This window comes from Palaemon carinicauda, chromosome 39 (assembly GCF_036898095.1).
Source record: "Palaemon carinicauda isolate YSFRI2023 chromosome 39, ASM3689809v2, whole genome shotgun sequence".
Classification (NCBI taxonomy): Eukaryota; Metazoa; Arthropoda; class Malacostraca; order Decapoda; family Palaemonidae; genus Palaemon; species Palaemon carinicauda.
This window is the reverse complement of record NC_090763.1, coordinates 37,800,647-37,821,703: the sequence shown is the minus strand read 5'-3', so window position 1 is coordinate 37,821,703 and position 21,057 is coordinate 37,800,647. Positions and strand designations below refer to the sequence as shown.

Here is a 21,057-nt window from a genome sequence, read left to right as displayed (position 1 = left end):
TTAATTGTAAGATAAATGGTAGAGTACATGGCTTGTGAATAGCAGTATTAAGTAGATGGTTTTCTTATGATGTAAGTTTAATACAGACCTATTCATTTTTACCTCAAGTGGACCTTGCACGATGGATAAGATACATTAAGGAAACTCTTCTCTTGAAGACAATATTTGAATGGTTGCATATTTTTTTAGACCAGTTCACGTATGAGCACTTATAGGCTATTAGTTAATATCTTATTGTGCATTTAATAAAATTTTTACAATTTCACTTCCTGGTTCTAAACAAAAGCAACCTTTATGTCTTGTTTATATAGAGTTGCGGCTCTTTGTGGGTTATGGGTGTCTTAAAATGTTTTCCATCGTAGTATTACTACTACTATTACATACTATTCACACTATTCTAATGTCTAATCCTAAGAAAGAAAAAGCTGATGTTTATAGATTACATTGATTTAGGTATTACAGTATGAGTAATTGAGAGATGATTTTTAGTATGTATGGTATGCAGAAGAACGTGTATACTGTAATTTTCACCAAATTAGAAAGAATTTGAGAATGTCCAGATATTGCATAATCTAAAGGTCTTGAAACCAATTCTTTTTTTGTACATGATTTTCAAGTTCTGGTCGTATTTTAGCAATGAAATAATTTTCTTATTAGTTATGTATACTGTATTCTAAAACTATAAAGTACTTACAAAAATACCCAGCGGCATGGAAATTCACAACTTACGCTTTTAGTGTTTATACAATAGACTTTATTGTAACTAGTGATCATTCTTTAGTTCATTTCGGTTGTTACTTTTTTATTCCTATATACTGCAGGTCTTCCCGTCTTTCAACTTTATTTCCATAAAATCCTCTTGATTTTTAATTTTCAGTGCCCTGAATTCTACATAAATAACATTCTATCTTGAGATTGTTAAGAATGTTTTTCCTTCATATTATATAATTTTGTGGCAACTCTTTATACTTTATGGATCAATCTAATTTCTTGGATGTTTTCACTTTCCTGATTTATTTTTTAAGCATCTGTATATTGAAAGAAAGTTATATTTTGTTATTTTCAATTCATGAAAACTAGTTAATTGTTTAGCAAGGAAAACCAGTATAGATTTAAAGGTATAGGGGTTAAATATAATATAGATTTCCAAGCATCCACCAATTTACCTAATTTCAATACTGGTAAATTTTTATATACTTCAGGTATGAATTGAACACAAAATTTTGGCCATACTTGAACAACACTAGGTTCCTTTAAAAAACTTAACTCGTTTGTCTTGTAACAAATGAGGTAATCCAATGCACTATCATAATATAGATTGGGTATTATGGGTCAGATATTGGACGAATTAAAAGGAACTATGGTTATTATTCTTCAGTATCGACATAAAACTGCATTACCCCTACATCCATACTAGTGTTTTCGTCTTTCATTTATTTGGTATAAGGTATCTATTTGGGATATGCTGTTATGTGTACTATAATTTATGACTCTTGGCATATATTTTTCTTACTTTACAACTTTCTTTTTAGATGTTATTTGAAGCTTTAGACTTTTCTTTATTCTGCTGGTGTGTTTCAAGGCTCCTTCCTTCCTTTTTATTACAAGATCATCTGTTGTCTTAGAGCGTGATCATATAATTTAAGTGACTCTAAACATGAATTCATTTTTATGTTTTGTGAAAAATAGGTCAAAGGTTACGTATATACCGTTATAAACCACCCATACAAGACACAATCAGTACTGCAGTCTTTACAATAATTACTATTTAATTATCCCTAATACAGTAGAGAGGAAACAGATTGTACTCATAGGACTGTATTTTTTTCTTACAGTTTTACTGTACAATATATGAAGCTGTAGCTAAAATCTTATTTTTAGTGCAAAGAAAAGTAAAGTTAGTTCACTAATACACACATAACTTACAGTGCCCTTTCTTTTTTAATAAAATGGTACTTGAAGTTTGGGGATGTTATTAAACACAAGTAAATTATTGTATAGATACCCTAAAAATAAGATGGGGTTGCATCTTTCATGCCGAGTACTTACCGTGTCAATTATGATTGAGAGGGTATGATTATCAGAGGTTGCTTTCTAGGTTTAACTTCATATCTGTAAAAGGTAATGGACCACTTTGCATATTTAATTTGTATTTTATTTTTAATTAATTTCATTTAGACGGTTGAAATAAAGGGTTTATAGTATTCAGATTGAATATTGTAAGCCCTGTTGTATGTATTTCCAGATTAGATTTTGATTTTTGATATGTAAATATCATGCTAGGATCAATTTTTTCCTTACAAATATTCTTTTATGTGTGAAGGTTTTTATACTATATAAGAGCGTAATCATTAAACAACATTAAGAATCTATGTTCGCAAATCTGTTTTTTTCTTCAGATTATAAAATGGCACTTATGCCTTATAGTATAACAGATTTGTCCATCCCATTCAATTTGATCCATCAGGTAAACCATACCTACAGTATATCACTCAAGTTGTAACTTATCTTGATATAATGATTTTTAAACCATTATTCACGTATACCATGCAGGGTAAAAATACCATGACAACAGCACCATTTTACATTTCAGTGGTGCTTTTATGCAACTTTCTTTGTAGGTTACTTGTTAATAATCACAGGTTTACAGGGTACTAATCTTTTATCAGATTTTTGTATAGCTGTTTGAACAGTGTTTTATTTAAAACCGTAGAAAATACTGTCGTGTTATTAGGTTATAGTAGTACAAGAAAATTCTAGTCAACTATTACAGGAAAACGAAATGACTATGATTTCTTAATTCGAAGTCAATTAAATCTTTTACTGTTAGCTTTAATTTGAGGTAAGAATAATTATCCCCAAAAGATATTAAGTGTAGAATGTTCAGTTATTCTTAGAAGATATTTTTGAGGAAATTTTGACATCATGAATATAGATATTTTTTAATATGGATCTTTAAAATGTTTAAAACTACTGTACTACAGATTGATATGACAAAGGTATAACTCATTCACTGTTTTAAAGCAGTAAGTTTTAATATATTTTTTTTGTAGAATTAGATATAGATTTACTAAATATAGAGGTACATGACTAGTGTATGTATTAAAGTAATTTATGGTATATTTCTAAAGAAATTAAATAAAATCATTTAATTTTACCATACTAAAATTTAAAAATAATGATAAGTAACTTGCATTTTGTTTTGTATTCTTACTGAAAAAGGGGAGTTTGACGAAGGAAAAATCCATTTCTGGGGGAGGGACCTGTGTCGCCCAGTGAAATGCTCCTCTAGCACCATTTCTAAGGCATAGTTATTGCTGAATATAACCGAGAAAAAAAAGAGATGCATGGAATGCCAGGAATAAACCTAGCTCGCTCACTCACTCATTGAGTGTCGGTATAGAAAACTGGGGCGTGATTGAACCACGACCATAGATCCCTCACCAATTAGACCTCTAATTTGCTTATTGAGTCTATATTGTAAAAAAAGAACATTGAAGATATCTTTCACTCTAAGAGGAAGCTTGTTTTTGCATTTTCATTTTAATCTTATTAATACTTGCAGTGAAAACAAAACTGCAGGCAGTGTTATGAATGCAATACATACCAGTAAATTATATGCATTACGTAAATTCTGTATGTATATCAAGCATTATTGTATTATGCTATGTAAATGTTAAGTCAATGTACTGTATACCAAATATTGTATGGAGTAGGAGTATAATTAATGTATAACTGTCCTTCCATTTAAAATTTAGTTGAAACTATTTAAACATTCAGAAAAGTTGCAATATATAAAATGTATTTCATGCATGGTTACCTTTGATAGAACAGGCTATGTTATTATTATAACTTGTTAATCCAGCAAATTACTGATTTCCTCTTGTTCACTTTTATCCATACAATTATAATTATATTATATGTTACTAGATTATTGTAAAGGTATATGTTCAGTGTTTCAATGCAAGTGAATCATAGAATCTCAAACTGCATCTTCTGGTGCTTTTGGTTGGTGTTAAATGGAATTTATTACTGGTACCGAGGTCACTTTTAAGTTTGATGTTAAAAGTTTAGATTTTACACTACTGTTTTCTTTAATAGATAATAGTCTGCATAACACAATGATATTTGAAGAACTCCTTGGGTAATGAAATAATAAAGGCTGTATAAAATATACGCATAACTTTAAAAGTTAAGAAAAATAAGCCTTGATGGATAGACTTCTGATATTCCATTTAAAATTTTTCATAAATCCCTGTTCAGGTAAATTAACTACCTTTAGTATGTTGTGCATTTTGTGGTTTATTTCATAATACTTTTTAAGGTCATACCAATAAATGGAAAACTGTTTATATTTAGACCTTTAGTATGTTGTGCATTTTGTGGTTTATTTCATAATACTTTTTAAGGTCATACCAATAAATGGAAAACTGTTTATATTTAGAAAGATATGGAATATTGTTGTCCTTCCTTGTTCCTTTATTAAATGTTGTTCCTTATGTAAAGGTATGGTACACTATGGTTTTTGTAGTTGACTTTGCTCTCTCATAATTCATTTCCTTTGTTCAGGTTTTTTAAATCTAACTCAGGATATTAAACTAAAATTATATTGTGTGATATTTCTAGAATGACTTGAAAAGCCATTTTTTAATTCTCTTGTCCCATTAAAACACTAATCTTTTGAGCTAGCCTCAAAAAGAGATTTTCAATCTCGGGACGATGTCATGAAACTGTTTAACACTTTTATCAATAAATGTATCCTTGATTATGGAATGTATCCGTAGGCTGTAATATGTAAACAGTTTAAGGTAATGTAAACTTGTCATGATGATAACCTTGATGTAGTATTCATAGATATTTTTAGATACTCTATCGCTCATGCTGAAGTATACAAGAGGCGTGAGGATTTTTTACACTTATAATTATTCTTGTCAGGTGTTTGTAAATATAGAAGTAAATGCTCTTATAGATTTAGTTAATTCACGGTGCACAATAGGTACAGTAGTTGGGAGTCTTGAATTAGTGTAATATGTCAGTATTTTTTAATGAGGATTTGATATACAGTATTAATGAAATCTAAATCTCTCCTCTTTCTAAGTGCCTTGCGCATGAAATGTACACTTTCAGTGCATTTACTTATTAACTTATGTAATTCTTATTTTCACCCAACTTCATTATTTAGTACATTTTATTTTGCTAATATTAATACATTCATGGTAATCTTCAACTGTTCAATTACACTAATCAGGGATGTCAAACTCATGACCTGTGGGCCAAATAGGGCCGGGCGCAGGATGGTCTTAAGTCGCCCGTTAGGTGATGAGATTTTTCAAATCTTGTTATAATTGTTATAACGGGAAAATCTGATGAAATTGTTCAAATTAACTCAAATAATATATTTTTGGTAAACCAGCATGACCAAAAAAAAATTAGATGTTATCTTGTCTTGCCAAGAATTAATTATCAAATCTTTGATGGTCCTTGAGATCATAACCAAGGGTTTGAGTTTGATACTCTTGTATTAAACTATCCTGTTGTTTAAGGTAATTTTTGTCTTTTAACCTTTGTCAGAGACTCCTAGACCCCTTGGTACAATCATTTATTTAGCCTAATCAAATGGTTATAACTGTTGTATTCAAAATATTAGTTAAGCAATATTTTCTTATTTTTGCAAAGGCGCCTTCTCATTCTGTATAATGTAACTTTTTTTTAAAACCATTTTACTAGTTTATATATTTGTGCAATTTATCCATTTTGTGTTACAATTGATTTATCATGTATAGTAATGAAAGAAAATTGCATACTTTAGCATTGTTGCATGTTCCTTTATGTTGTTACAGTCTATGGTTGATATATATATATGTGTTAGATTTGAAGCTTTCCATTTTTTTTTCACAACCAGCACTTACCATTCAATGGTAAATAAGTTGCTTTGTTACTTAAAAGTAGGTAATAAATCTTTTAGGGTCGATGTAAACCTTGATGCCTAAGTTGAACATAATTTAGGGGCTTGTTGCTTTAGCATATTTTCAGTATATTACACCTGTTGAAATCACGCAGCTTTGTTATGTAATATCTAGGAACCTATTCACAACCACTGTATATTTCAGTACAGTATTGAAATATATATATATATATAGCCTGATATAAAAAGCCTAAACACCATTTCTCACTGCATTTGTAGAATAGTGAGCATGTCACTCGAATGTTATTTCAAAATCAGACTTTATTACTAAATTGTCATTAATTCAGGTTTTGTTTATATAATGACTTTATTTCACTCCTTTAGGTTTCATTGCTTATTCAACTTTTTTTTTTTCTTATTAAAATTCTTGTATGTACCGATGTGATAGAGTATCAATAATTATTCAGTGTTTTACCCTTAACTCAGGAAAGTTGTGTGACACTTTGGCAGTAAAACACATTCAGAGGGGTGTATTTTGAGGAATTTATGACGATAGTAATCAAGTAACCCTTGAAATAGTATAATGTTTGTATTTTGTACTGAAAATGTTTCAAATACTATGCATATTAGGTAATGAAATTTTGATATTGTCATTGATGTATTACAAAGAAAATAAGGTATAGTGTATAGTGTACTTTATATTATCATGTCAAGTCAAGTACTAATATGTATCTTTCTGCAGTCTGTTCTTTTATGCTTTATTAGTAATCTTTGTGTGGAAACCTTAGAAATGCATATGCTATTCTGCCTGCAATGGTGCTGTGTCAGACAACAAATAGTCCCTAGTTGAAGAATGAAGTCTTTACCCTTCTTTGGTCGGTTCGATATATGATTGCCTCACCTCCTGTGTGACTTGTGCTCCAGCACCAACCTTCTTTGGTGAGGAACTTTATCTAGAGGGACCACCTCATGTCACAATGTTCTTCAATTAACTTGAATTGGCTTCTGATTTAAGTGTTCATTAGGACCAAAGGATGCTTAGTATCTTGACAATACTTAAGGACTCTTGAGTCCTAATCTTGTAACCAAACTTTTCCAATTTTTAAAATCACAATTTTTCAGTTACTTTATTTTTTATAGGACCTTCCTAGTGCGCTTCAGTGTAAAAGTGCTATTTTAGCATGTTCACAGCTTTGCGTGCAAGTGCCCATGTGTTTGCTCTTCACCACACACTTGTAATATATACATGATATATTCTACCCCATTTACTAAAGGAATACTTCCATTTACCAGTATTCTAGCAATTTATCTCTCTATTATGTAGGCCGTTAATTGTCTTGCTACCATGTTGATTCCAATTTTAAAATCTTGTGAATCCCCAAGGTATTAGAAATATTCTAATCCTTCATTTATCTTCATAGTATTTGCCCTTTTTGATCATCCAATCCATAGCAGCCCACAATTTTTTTAGGTACATAAGTACGGTACATCCTTTTGAGGTATTTGGTTGCAAAGCAAGGTGATGAAGTTCCTCCAAGTGTTCATTTGGAGGATATGAATTTGGCTATTGGCAGTTTAGTGAGACCCCTTTGAACAGTTCTTGCCATTTGTTGGTTCCTCCAATGAAGATGATAAAAACATCACACCAACTGTCATAGCAACAGTCGATACCCACTGGTTTCATTATGAAAGTATGCCATATGCCAACTTGGGTTGTGCTTGGAATTTTACTTAATTCTCAGATCATGAGAGTTAATTTTAACTTGGTCATGTTAAACTACCTATTGATGATAAATTATTAATCCTTAAACTGTACTCAAAGCTGCTTCTAACTATTTTTTGAGCTTAAATAACTATGGTTCATGACTCTCGCCTTGCAAATGTAGATGCAAGTACAATTTTACTACACTCAGTATATCTTATTCTAAGTCTTCCATACAGGTGCGGTAGTACCCTGTCTCTTGTATCTCTTGCCAGAAGCTTCTGAAACTATCTCACGTGACTTGCATAATAGCCTTTCATTAAATGTTTGAATAAAAATTCCCAAGGTCATATACTAGGGAACAGATTCTTGCATTTCAATCTAAATTGAATTATTGTAAGCTGTACAAGAAATGTGATAGATCCTCAGAAATAAGTTAATTTGATAATTTGGATTTCTTCCTCATGATGGTCTTCTAACTGAGGACCTGGTAACATGGCATGTTGGGCAAGCTGTAGATATGCCAAAGGTTCTTCACGTCATTTTTCTAGCTCCAGTGACATTGCTCTGAAACTTTTACTTTCTTTTAGTTTCTTTTCACCTTACTATTCCTGAAGATCTTTTAGGAGCTGCTGGTTAACATCATCAACTTGGTCAGTCTTAGTTGGAGAAGAAAACTGAAGAGTTGCATGTCAACTTTTATCTAGGGAGCAACTCAACACATTATTACTGTACAGTAGTTCATGTGTATACAAGCCGCCTGTCCTTTAAAATAGGGAATGTCTTCAAAAGAGCTAAAATGGCAGTGAAATCGTTAATAAATTAATGTCACTTTTCCCTTTCAGCTTCGGCAGCAACGAGTACAGTCATACTGTTCCATACTATCCAAGGCTGTTTAATATTTTTTTCATACTGTAATTTTTAGTTTGAATGGTTGATATTGGCTTTGTGTTAATGTAACAAAGCAGGATTGCAAGCATAGTGTGGCCATTGCATCGGTTATTGTCTGTGATTAAGGGCATAAATGTTTGCAATTATCCCCTTTAGCCGAGTGTAGATTGTGATGTCTGGTTAAGGAGTGCGTATTCTTTGAGGAGTCAAAGCTAAGTCTTCAAAGTTGTCATTCTTGGCACCACATATGACAGTGCCAGATTGTTTAGTACTTACCACCCCTCATGTTAACTGAAACTTTTCATTGAGTGCACTGTTCGCTGAAACTTCTCAGTATAGGGCCCTGGCTTAGCCTAGGTAGTATACTTCCAGAGCAGGGAGAAGTTTGATCTAAATCATTAAGTTTTTTTAGGATTAGTGGAATGTGAGGTGGCTGCCACACACCAAATGCTGGAAGCACTTCCCGGCAGACTACTGTTGACAAGTGACATAAGGAAGATTTGGTCATACAGGAATGGCTGCAGTCCCTCCCTATTCTTGCTGATATTATTGCTTTAATGTGTTAATCCATACTCCGGTTCTCTATCCTCTGCTTGGCCATGAGACTGGGCTTACTGAACACTTTTCTCAGATAGTGACAAAAGCAAAGCCATCTGACTTTGATCTGGAGCACTGCTTCCTGGAGGGAGACAAGAAGACAAGAAAAGTTGAATTAAAAAAAGAATCCCATGAGGTAAATCTTGTTCGAGTAGGCACCAGAAGAGGCGAGCATGAATGCTCAGAAGCGGTAGACATCGGGCTTTGAACTAATAGCCAAAGTCCTCAGGATGAAGAGGAGGTATTTCCTGTAGGACTGAAGTATAGATATCTAGACGTACGTATCCTTCAGGTTCACTGAGCACAAGAAGTCTTCTTTCCTCATGGCAGACAGGACGGTACTTGCTATCTTCATACTGAATGGTGTCACAGAGGTGGAAGATGGTCGGTCCCCAGGCCCCATTTGACTTATTCACAGGAAGAATGTCAAGAAGGTCCCTGCCTTCTGCCTGAAAAGGAACAATATTTCAGGATTTTTGGGATTATCGAATTCCAGGTCGAGGCAACTGCATCCAACCAATGGTCGGACAAGGAAGATGGTCCTTGAAACGACTTCCATGGCAGCAGATACCTCCCCGAGAACAAAGTGCTCAAAGTCTTCCATGAGGTCCCTGTTGTCAGCCCTGCTATCGCTGAATTGATGGTGAGTGGAAAAGGTCCACTTCCTCTAGCATGCAGAAGTTGCTTTGTTGAGAGTTTGGGGCAGGATCTATTTGATTGGATGGAGGGTAAGGAGTTTCTCTGGTCAGAGGAATAGAATTTGATCTTAACAAGATGCGCAAGGAAGAAATGACGATGACGCTATAAGGGTTGGTTAAACCCCTGAGAGGTGCCAAAGTACTGATACATAGGCGAAGTCCCTCTACTGATATGCATTGTGGTTACCCCCCGCCCTAATATCAATAAACTCGTGAATGAGTGGAAAGTTCTTGGTGAACTTAGACTAAGTCTTGAAGATCTTTGCCTCCGGAGGTACTGGACTAAAGTTGGGTGCTGTAGGATCTATGAGGTGTATTGGCCGGCTGGTTTGTGAACGGATTAGGACGATCCCCTGTGGGGGGAAGATGGGACAATTGAGCGTTGATTGGTCTTCATTGTTAATTGAACTGCTTCTGGTTCTCATGCTTTCAGAGACTAAAGGAGTACCAAGTGTCTTAGGCTTTGGCCAGTGAATGGGGGAGTGTGGCACCATGCTGCGCATAGATGCGTCACAGGAGTGCTTGTCCTTGGTTGGAGGGATCCTTGCCAAGAATCACACGAGCAAGATGTTGCGTCTCGCTGATTATATGAGTTTTGAGATTGGATCAGCCAGGTCACCTGTCTCAAGCCCTTTTACACAAACGAGTTGGAAGATCTTGGCATCTGGGAACATCTTAGATTGTGGAAAGATCTAAGTCAGGGAACAATCTCGGTACATGGGAAGATCTTGAACGTTGAAAGATTCCGGTGCATAGGAAGATCTCTGGGCTGGGAGCACTTGGAAGAAACGGCACAGTTTTCCGATTGTTATTGATCGTAGGGTTCCATTTGTGCAGGCCCAATCCCATGGGGAAACAATTGATTGTATAGTGAAATTGAGGCTGTGGAGATTGGTTTTGTTGGGAGTGATCACAATCTGTTCTCATGAAGACAAAACATGAAGGGAAAGACCACGAGAAACCCTCAAAGGCTTGTGAAAGTAAAGGTCTCATAGCCTATACAGGTTAGAATACTTTTAGGTTCCTCCTTCCTTGATGACTGGAAAAGCTTAAACAAAGCAGATGACAGAAGTTCTGTGACCCAAAAGTCATTGAAAAACAAATGCGAGGAGTCTAATCACGTGTAGTGACTGGTCACACTGAGACTGCTCAAGCAGTGATGGAGCCCGTGGGGATTGATCTCAATTACCCAAGGCTATCGTCTTCCTAAAGGAAATCCTTTCTCATTCTCAAATGTCCCACTTACGGTCTGTGTGATCTGTCCTCCATGACAGTGCTGGTAGCAGGCATGCTAACTAATGTTCTGTGTACCAAATTGTATTTTCAATGAAGGAATGTTCCTAATACATAACCTTTGACCTTGTGCTGGGACACACACACACTCGAGAGAGAGAGAGAGAGAGAGAGAGAGAGAGAGAGAGAGAGAGAGAGAGAGAGAGAGAGAGAGGAGAGAGAGAGGAGAGGAGAGGAGAGAGAGAGAGAGAGAGAGAGAGAGAGAGAGAGAGAGAGAGAGAGAGAGAGAGAGAGAGAGAGAGAGAGAGAGAGAGAGAGAGAGGAGAGAGAGAGAGAGAGAGGAGAGAGAGGAGAGAGAGAGGAGAGAGAGAGAGAGAGGAGAGGAGAGAGAGGAGAGAGAGAGAGAGAGAGGGGGGGGGGGGGGGGGTCGGCACTCTCAATCCCACTGACTGTGGGCCTGCAAGGTGCTAGGAGGAGCAGAAAGTGCTGATACTTCTTCCCTAGGGGGATAATTTTTTACACAAACCCGTCCCAGTACGAGATAGTGCACAAGTAGCAGTCAGTGTGTCAATCCTACTTCTCAATGAGGGATAGTTCTTGGCACATTGCTTCTCACTCTCCCGAAGAGAGAGATCAATTGATCGTCCAGGAATGGTTAAGAATAAGTTTCATTCCTACCTGGCAGATATGTGTATTCATTCCCCTAAGGAATTACGTACAAGTAGCAGGGTATGAACACCTCTACTATGTACCGATAAGTCTATTGGGGTACAGGTAGTAGGTGTGTAAGCACCTGTGCCTCATACCAATACATCTACTTGGTTGTTCCCAATATGTACCATCTTGTCTGAGAACAAGAGAACCGTACTGCACTCTCTCCCCCATGGGGAGAGAATCGGTTTGAGTAGATGCAAAGACTAACAAAGATGAGGCAAAGGAGAACTCGGAACTTGAAGTAAGTCTTCTATGAAGTCGTGCAGGCTGATGATGACACTCACGGGGGAAGAGACCATAGACTTTTTAAGTGGACAGCACGACCAGGTGATGTGTCCTTAGTATATTTCTGGGATTGGGAAAATACTGAAAGAAAGGTGGCACCCTGCAGCAGCGAAAGACTTCAACGAAGCACCAGCGATGTCTAAGAGAAACAAACTTTCTTAAGTGCATGTTATCGTCTAAGTGCATGTTATCGTCATCATTGTAAGGCCACACTTGCAAGATATAGAACAGCAACCGACATAATGCCTGACAAGAGCAAGTATGTTGTATAACGGCAGGTAGCACAGAGACTATCTCATAGTTTGCTATCAGGAAACACTATATCCTTGGCTTCCTCCATTAATACAATGATATGACAGTATATTTTTGTGGATAATGGTTTGTATTTGTGTAGGAACAAATACAAATTGCTTTTAAAATTTCTTATATTTACATCATAGACTTCTGCAAAGAAATTTGAATGATTTTTTAAATTTTTTTTTTCAAACTGGGAGTACTTTTACTGCCTACTTTTTTACTTACACTCACCGAGTTGGGTAAAGACAACCGTGATATTATGGACACAGGTACCTTCTAGATAGGGTCACTCAAACTAAAGACTACTGTATTCTTCAACTGAAGACTTGATTTTCAGCTGAAATGCCTTGATTCGAGACAGTACAGACTAGAAAATTTTGTAATTTCTCTCCTTACATATACCCTATCCGTTCCCTTCCAAAAGTCCGTCCTAGAAACCCTACCACGTTGTAATGTTCCATATTCCCTATCACCTGACTAAAAATTCCTACGTCAAGCCTTTCAAAACCAAAAGTGATTTAAATTCCACAAGATTCTATACATTCTGACTGCATTTAATAATTTAATTGTTGATATATTTCTTCTTACTGTATTCACCTAATAAAGTTTGTGCATAATATGATGACTTTGTCCTACATTCATTAGTTAATTTCTTTTGATGCAAAGAAAAGCCAAGACTCACCTGAGTGTTGAGAGAAAAAGATTTGTGCAATATGGAAACCCTGAAATATTTCTATTTTTATCAAAACCAGATTCACTACCTTCCCTGAATCTTTTTTTTTATTACAAACAGGCTCACCTTAATTTATTTATATAGGGGAAAATTTAAAAGCAAAATGCACCAAAAATGCAATTTAATAACAAAGATTATTATCTACACTTTTCATTTGGATCTCAAGACCTGACTCTTTCAAAGAGAATAACTACCTCAGTATGGTGAGTGTGAGGAAACATGTCCACGGGAACAACGTATCTAGGTATGAACGGTGGAGTGGTGTCCTTGTATTTGCCTTTTCCTTTTGTTGAGGCTAACTGTACAAAATTTGCCATGGATGACCCTTCGGGTTTACAGCTGATATATACAAGTTTATTTATGGCTTCACACTGTCGAATGGCGTTGATAACGTCTGACTCTGTAAAAACACCTTAAGTAGTAAATAGAAGTTTCAATTGGAATAATATTCTCAAATAATGACATAAAATATAAATAATTCAGAAAGCTATTTTAGACATTGAACAGGTTATCATGAATTTATATTTAGCTATGCTCTTTTTATGCAATTTAAGACAACTTACTTATTTCACACATCTCTTTCATAAGTGAAGTTTTTATAAAAAAAATGAGATGATGAAAAGTTTTAAATAGCCAAAAATTAAAAAGTCCAAGGAAACAATTCAATAAAAATTAAAATTGATAATACAATTTTCACAAGGCTACTCCATTAAAGTGGTGAAGTTTGTACAGTTCTCTATGCCACCAGTACCCATCCTGCCAAAATTAGTCTGATTCAAATCCTTATCTATAGGCAAACTTGCACATCTCTGGTCCTTCTTTCTGCTTATAATGTGCATTGAACAGCAGATGGCATCTATCAACCTTCTTTTAACTCTACTGTACCTTATTAAAGATTTTATTGAAAAAAAATGCAAGCCTTATGAAATCACGAAATGTAACCTATGTGATTTAAAAAAAAAAAAAAAAAAAAAAAAAAAGTAAAAAAGTTCTACAATATGATATTTTGATTATAAAATAAATTTTTGAATATACTTACCCGGTGAATATATAATAGCTGACGTCTCCGACGGCTCGACAGATTCCAAAAACTCGCGAGCGATCGCCATGAAGGTTGCGGGTGTGCCCACCAGCGCCGACTATCGGCCAGATACCGCATATACTTGTCAATCTCTCCAGTTCTTCTCAGTCCGCTGGGTCTCTATCGGGGAGGAAGGGAGGGCCTTTAATTTATATATTCACCGGGTAAGTATATTCAAAAATTTATTTCATAATCAAAATATCATTTTTAAATATTAAACTTAGCCGGTGAATATATAATAGCTGATTCACACCCATGGTGGTGGGTAGAGACCAGTATTAATACAATAAAGGTGTATATGCTCAAGAGTTTTTTGACAAATATTTCATAAAAAACCAACTTAAGTATAGGTACCTGGCAAGGAAGCTGACTCTGACGATTACTCTGCCTCATTAGTCCGCTTTCCTCACGAAGCCCAGCCATCCTCTCAGGATGCTGAAAGACTCCCAGGAACTGTTATATCCAGGGCAAACACCCCTATAACAGGACCTCATCAATACCCTTAATCTGGGCGCTCTCAAGAAACAACATTTGACCACCCGCCAAATCAAAAAGGATGCGAAAGACTTCCTAGTCTTCCGTACAACCCAAGACAAGATCAAAAACATTTCAAGAGAAGATTAAAAGGATATTGGGATTAAGGGAATGTAGTGGTAGAACCCTCACCCACTACTGCACTCGCTGCAACGAATGGACCCAGGGTGTAGCAGTCCTCATAAAGAGTCTGGACGTCTTTTAAGTAAAATGAAGCGAACACTGACTTGCTCCTCCAAAAGGTCGCGTCCATAATACTTCGAAGAGACCTGTTTTGCTTAAAAGCCACCGAAGTTGCTATCGCTCTCACTTCGTGCATCTTGACCTTAAGCAAACAACGATCTTTCTCATTTAAATGAGAATGTGCCTCCCGGATTAAAAATCTAATAAAGTACGATAACGCATTTTTAGACATGGGCAATGAGGGCTTCTTAACGGAGCACCATAAGGCCTCAGAACCACCTCGTAAAGGTTTAGTTCGAGCTAAGTAAAACTTAAGAGCTCTAACGGGGCACAGCACTCTTTCCACTTCGTTACCTACGATTTCTGACAGACTAGGTATTTCAAAAGATTTAGGCCAAGGACGAGACGGCAGTTCGTTCTTGGCCTTAAAACCAAGTTGAAGCGAACATGTAGCTTTATTCGTAGAGAAGCCGATGTTCTTACTAAAAGCATGGATCTCACTGACCCTTTTAGCTGAAGCCAAGCACACCAAAAAAAGCTTCTTGAGGGTGAGATCCTTCAGGGAGGCTGAATGTAATGGCTCAAACCTGTCTGACATTAGGAACCTTAGGACCACGTCTAAGTTCCAAGCAGGAGTTGACATATGACGCTCCTTAGAGGTCTCGAAGGACTTAAGGAGATCTTGGAGATCTCTGTTATTTGACAGATCCAAGCCTCTATGTCTGAAAACAGACGCCAACATGCTCCTGTAGCCTTTAATAGTGGGAGCAGAGAGGGAGCGAACATTTCTCAGATGCAGGAGACAGATTCCAAAAACTCGCGAGCGATCGCCATGAAGGTTGCGGGTGTGCCCACCAGCGCCGACTATCGGCCAGATACCGCATATACTTGTCAATCTCTCCAGTTCTTCTCAGTCCGCTGGGTCTCTATCGGGGAGGAAGGGAGGGCCTTTAATTTATATATTCACCGGGTAAGTATATTCAAAAATTTATTTTATAATCAAAATATCATTTTTAAATATTAAACTTAGCCGGTGAATATATAATAGCTGATTCACACCCATGGTGGTGGGTAGAGACCAGTATTAATACAATAAAGGTGTATATGCTCAAGAGTTTTTTGACAAATATTTCATAAAAAACCAACTTAAGTATATGTACCTGGCAAGGAAGCTGACTCTGACGATTACTCTGCCTCATTAGTCCGCTTTCCTCACGAAGCCCAGCCATCCTCTCAGGATGCTGAAAGACTCCCAGGAACTGTTATATCCAGGGCAAACACCCCTATAACAGGACCTCATCAATACCCTTAATCTGGGCGCTCTCAAGAAACAACATTTGACCACCCGCCAAATCAAAAAGGATGCGAAAGACTTCCTAGTCTTCCGTACAACCCAAGACAAGATCAAAAACATTTCAAGAGAAGATTAAAAGGATATTGGGATTAAGGGAATGTAGTGGTAGAACCCTCACCCACTACTGCACTCGCTGCAACGAATGGACCCAGGGTGTAGCAGTCCTCATAAAGAGTCTGGACGTCTTTTAAGTAAAATGAAGCGAACACCGACTTGCTCCTCCAAAAGGTCGCGTCCATAATACTTCGAAGAGACCTGTTTTGCTTAAAAGCCACCGAAGTTGCTATCGCTCTCACTTCGTGCATCTTGACCTTAAGCAAACAACGATCTTTCTCATTTAAATGAGAATGTGCCTCCCGGATTAAAAATCTAATAAAGTACGATAACGCATTTTTAGACATGGGCAATGAGGGCTTCTTAACGGAGCACCATAAGGCCTCAGAACCACCTCGTAAAGGTTTAGTTCGAGCTAAGTAAAACTTAAGAGCTCTAACGGGGCACAGCACTCTTTCCACTTCGTTACCTACGATTTCTGACAGACTAGGTATTTCAAAAGATTTAGGCCAAGGACGAGACGGCAGTTCGTTCTTGGCCTTAAAACCAAGTTGAAGCGAACATGTAGCTTTATTCGTAGAGAAGCCGATGTTCTTACTAAAAGCATGGATCTCACTGACCCTTTTAGCTGAAGCCAAGCACACCAAAAAAAGCTTCTTGAGGGTGAGATCCTTCAGGGAGGCTGAATGTAATGGCTCAAACCTGTTTGACATTAGGAACCTTAGGACCACGTCTAAGTTCCAAGCAGGAGTTGACATACGACGCTCCTTAGAGGTCTCGAAGGACTTAAGGAGATCTTGGAGATCTCTGTTATTTGACAGATCCAAGCCTCTATGTCTGAAAACAGACGCCAACATGCTCCTGTAGCCTTTAATAGTGGGAGCAGAGAGGGAGCGAACATTTCTCAGATGCAGGAGAAAGTCTGCAATTTGGGCTACAGAGGTACAGTACTGGAAGAGGAAATAGAGGAGGACTTGCACCACTCTCTAAAGACCTCCCACTTAGACTGGTAGACCTTGATAGTAGATGATCTCCTAGCCCTCGCAATCGCTCTGGCTGCCTCCTTCGAAAATCCTCGAGCTCTTGAGAGTCTTTCGATAGTCTGAAGGCAGTCAGACGAAGCGCGGGGAGGCTTTGATGAAGACTCCTTACGTGGGGCTGTCGTAAGAGATCCATCCGTAAAGGCAGACTCCTTGGGACGTCTACCAGCCATTGAAGTACCTCTGTGAACCACTCTCTCGCGGGCCAGAGGGGAGCAACCAACGTCAACCTTATCCCTTCGTGAGAGGCGAACTTCTGCAAAACCTTGTTGATGATCTTGAACGGCGGAAATGCGTAAGCGTCCATGTGAGACCAGTCCAACAGAAAGGCATCTATGTGGGCCGCCTCTGGATCTGGGACTGGAGAGCAATAGGTCGGGAGCCTTTTGGTCAGTGAGGTCGCAAAGAGGTCTATGGTGGGCTGACCCCAAGTCATCCAAAGACTCTTGCATACGTCCTTGTGGAGGGTCCATTCTATAGGGATCACCTGACCTCTCCGACTGAGACAGTCCGCCAAGACGTTCAATTTCCCCTGGACGAACCTCGTCAACAGTGAGATGCCTCGATCTTTTGACCAGATGAGGAGGTCCCTTGCGATGACGAACAGAGTGTGGGAGTGAGTGCCTCCTTGCTTGGAGATGTACGCCAAGGCTGTGGTGTTGTCCGCATTCACTTCTACCACCTTGTTTCGAAGAAGACTCTCGAAACTCGTCAAGGCCAAGTGAATAGCCAACAGCTCCTTGCAGTTGATGTGAAGGCTCCTCTGATCTGTCGTCCAAAGACCCGAACATTCCAGACCGTCCAGAGTCGCTCCCCAACCCAAATCCGACGCGTCTGAAAATAACACGTGGTTTGGGTTCTTGACTGCCAGGGACAGACCCTCTCGAAGACCTATATTGCTGTCCCACCAGCTCAGGCACGTCTTTACTGGTTCGGAGATAGGGATCGAGACCGCCTCCAAAGTCTTGTTCTTGTTCCAATGGGAGTCTAGATGGAACTGGAGAGGGCGAAGGTGAAGTCTCCCTAGAGAGATAAATTGTTCCAGGGATGACAGCGTCCCTAGGAGGCTCATCCAACTTCTCACAGAGCAATGGTCTTTCCTCAGCATGAGGCGGACTTTGAGCAAGGCTTGCTCTATCCTGGTAGCAGACGGAAAAGCCCGAAAAGCTAGACTGTGAATCTCCATCCCCAAATAGAGAATCGTTTGGGAGGGAGTCAGCTGAGACTTCTCTATGTTCACCAACAGTCCCAACTCCTTTGCAAGATCCAACGTCCATTGAAGGTCCTGCAGACAGCGATGACGGGACGACGCTCTGAGTAGCCAGTCGTCCAGGTACAGGGAGGCTCGAATCCCCGATAAATGTAGAAATTTTGCTACATTTCTCATGAGCCTCGTAAAAACAATAGGAGCAGGGCTGAGGCCGAAGCACAGTGCTCGGAATTGGTACACCACATTCCTGTATACAAACCTCAGATACGGTTGAGAATCCGGGTGTATAGGAATGTGGAAGTATGCATCCTGCAGGTCGAGAGAGACCATCCAGTCTCCCTCTCTGACCGCTGCTAGAACGGATTTGGTGGTCTCCATCGTAAATTTTGTTTTGACAACAAAAACGTTGAGCGCACTGACATCCAGCACCGGCCTCCAACCTCCTGTATGCTTTGGTACTAGGAAGAGACGGTTGTAAAACCCCGGTGATTGAAGGTCCGAGACTTTCACCACCGCACCCTTCTCTAGCAACTGAGACACCTGCAGATGTAATGCCTGCCTCTTTGACTCCTCTCGATACCTGGGAGAGAGGTCTAAAGGGACTTTTACTAGAGGAGGTCTCCGTACAAAAGGTATTTTGTACCCCTCCTTTAGCAACAAAACAGACTTCCTGTCTGCACCCCTCTTCTCCCAGGCCTGCCAGAAGTTGTTCAGTCTGGCCCCTACCGCTGTCGGAGGACGTGGGCAGTCAGACTCTGCCACGGGAGGACTTAGATCCTCTCCTCTTGCCTCTCTTACTGGGAGCTCTGCCACGAAAGGGCGGGATAAACCTTGTTGCTGGAGTATCGAGCTTAGGTCTAACGACATAAGATGATGAAGGAGCAGCCTTACGCGCTGACGTAGCCATCAAGTCGTGGGTATCCTTCTGCACCAAAGAAGCTGCAATATCCTTAATCAACTGCTGAGGGAACAAGGCAGATGACAACGGAGCAAAGAGAAGCTCTGACCTTTGACAGGGAGTTACTCCTGCAGAAAGGAACGAACAAAGAGTCTCCCTCTTCTTAAGGACTCCTGCCGTAAAGGTAGCAGCGAGCTCATTAGAGCCATCACGGATAACTTTGTCCATGCAGGACATAATTAGCACGGATACATCACGGTCGGCCGAAGAGATCTTCCTGCTCAAGGCTCCCAGCGACCAATCTAAGAAGTTAAAAACTTCGAAGGCCCTATAAACCCCTTTGAGGAGATGATCAAGGTCCGAAGAGGACCAGCAAACTTTTGAGCGTCTCATGGCCAGGCGACGGGGAGAGTCTACGAGGCTTGAGAAGTCTCCCTGGGCAGAGGCAGGAACTCCCAAGCCGAGAACTTCTCCCGTGTCATACCAGACGCTCGCTCTAGAAGCCAGTTTAAAAGGGGGGAAAGCAAAGGCCGTCTTCCCCAAACTCCTCCTGGTGATCAACCAGTCGCCTAGTAAACGCAAAGCTCTCTTAGAAGAGCGAGAGAGCACTAGCTTAGTAAAAGACGGCGTCGAAGCAGCTAGGCCTAGCGTAAACTCTGATGGAGGCGAACGAGGAGCAGCAGTCACGAAATGGTCAGGAAACAGTTCCTTAAAAATCAGCAGGATCTTTTTAAAATCAAGAGAGGGCTGAGCAACTCTAGGCTCCTCTCCATCTGACAAAGTCCCCAAAGGCATATCAGTTGGAAGGGGATCAGCGACTTCCTCATCCGACGGAACTTCGTCCGACAACTGCCGAGTCTCATGATACGGAGAGACATGCCGAGGAGGCAACGCTTGACAGGCAATGTCAACAAGCAACGGAGCAGCAGCAGCAGAAGAGGAAACGACGTCACGTCGCTGCTGAAAGGACTGAAAGTCTTGTGACTGACCAACAACAACAGCTGAAGTAGATTGTCGCTCGACATCACGTCGGACCTGCATTGACTGCAGAGTCTGAGCAGGCAAAACAACTTCCGACTGCGGTGACAGACGCTCAACGTCACGTCGAGGCAACGGAGCCGGTCGGCGAATGTCAGTGTGGGGCTGCGGCGGCAGCAGCTGAACGTCAGTCCGAGACTTTAGCAAAGGGGGATCCATGTCACGTGACTGACGTGAATGACTAGGCACACGACTAGCATCGCGTTTCAAAGCACTAGAAACGTTAGAAACTAACGTCAAACGGACGAGAAAACACTCGTTTAGGCGGCTGAAGGCCCGAGTCACGTTCAGCGCACTGGCGACCCGCAAGCAAAGGATCATCGTGAACCTGATCATAGTCATACTCTTCCATAAGGGAGGCAAGCTTAGACTGCATGTCCCGCAGGACAACCCACTTCGGATCAACGGGAGTCGGAACGGGCCGTGACGTCGGTAACGTCTGCGTTGGCAAAACATTGCCTCTACCGTGACCCTCGGACCCCGTGTTACGCTTTCGCTTAACAGGCGAACAGTCATCCGATGACTGCAAATGGTCAGAGCTGCCCCAATGGCTACAGCCAGGACGCTGGACCTGTCCTGAAGGGACTGACTTTCGCTTTAAGGGTCTAGA

The 21,057-nt window shown here is 39.4% G+C and overlaps 1 protein-coding gene and 1 long non-coding RNA gene across 2 annotated transcripts in view; one reads left to right on the top strand and one right to left on the bottom strand.

Moving 5' to 3' along the window:
* The first annotated feature begins 679 nt into the window (after nt 1-679).
* LOC137631125 (uncharacterized) lies at nt 680-9,620 on the top strand. The gene is made up of 2 exons (XR_011041861.1): nt 680-4,324; nt 4,410-9,620. It is a non-coding gene; the product is annotated as an uncharacterized lncRNA (long non-coding RNA).
* A 3,539-nt stretch (nt 9,621-13,159) lies between these two features.
* The window catches only part of LOC137631124 (tRNA (uracil-5-)-methyltransferase homolog B-like), a 173,596-nt gene continuing 165,698 nt past the window's right edge, over nt 13,160-21,057 (bottom strand). Inside the window, exon 11 of the mRNA XM_068362782.1 lies at nt 13,160-13,455. Within this exon, the coding sequence (XP_068218883.1) occupies nt 13,217-13,455 (239 nt within the window). The 3' untranslated portion in view covers nt 13,160-13,216. The remainder of the gene's footprint in view (nt 13,456-21,057) is intronic.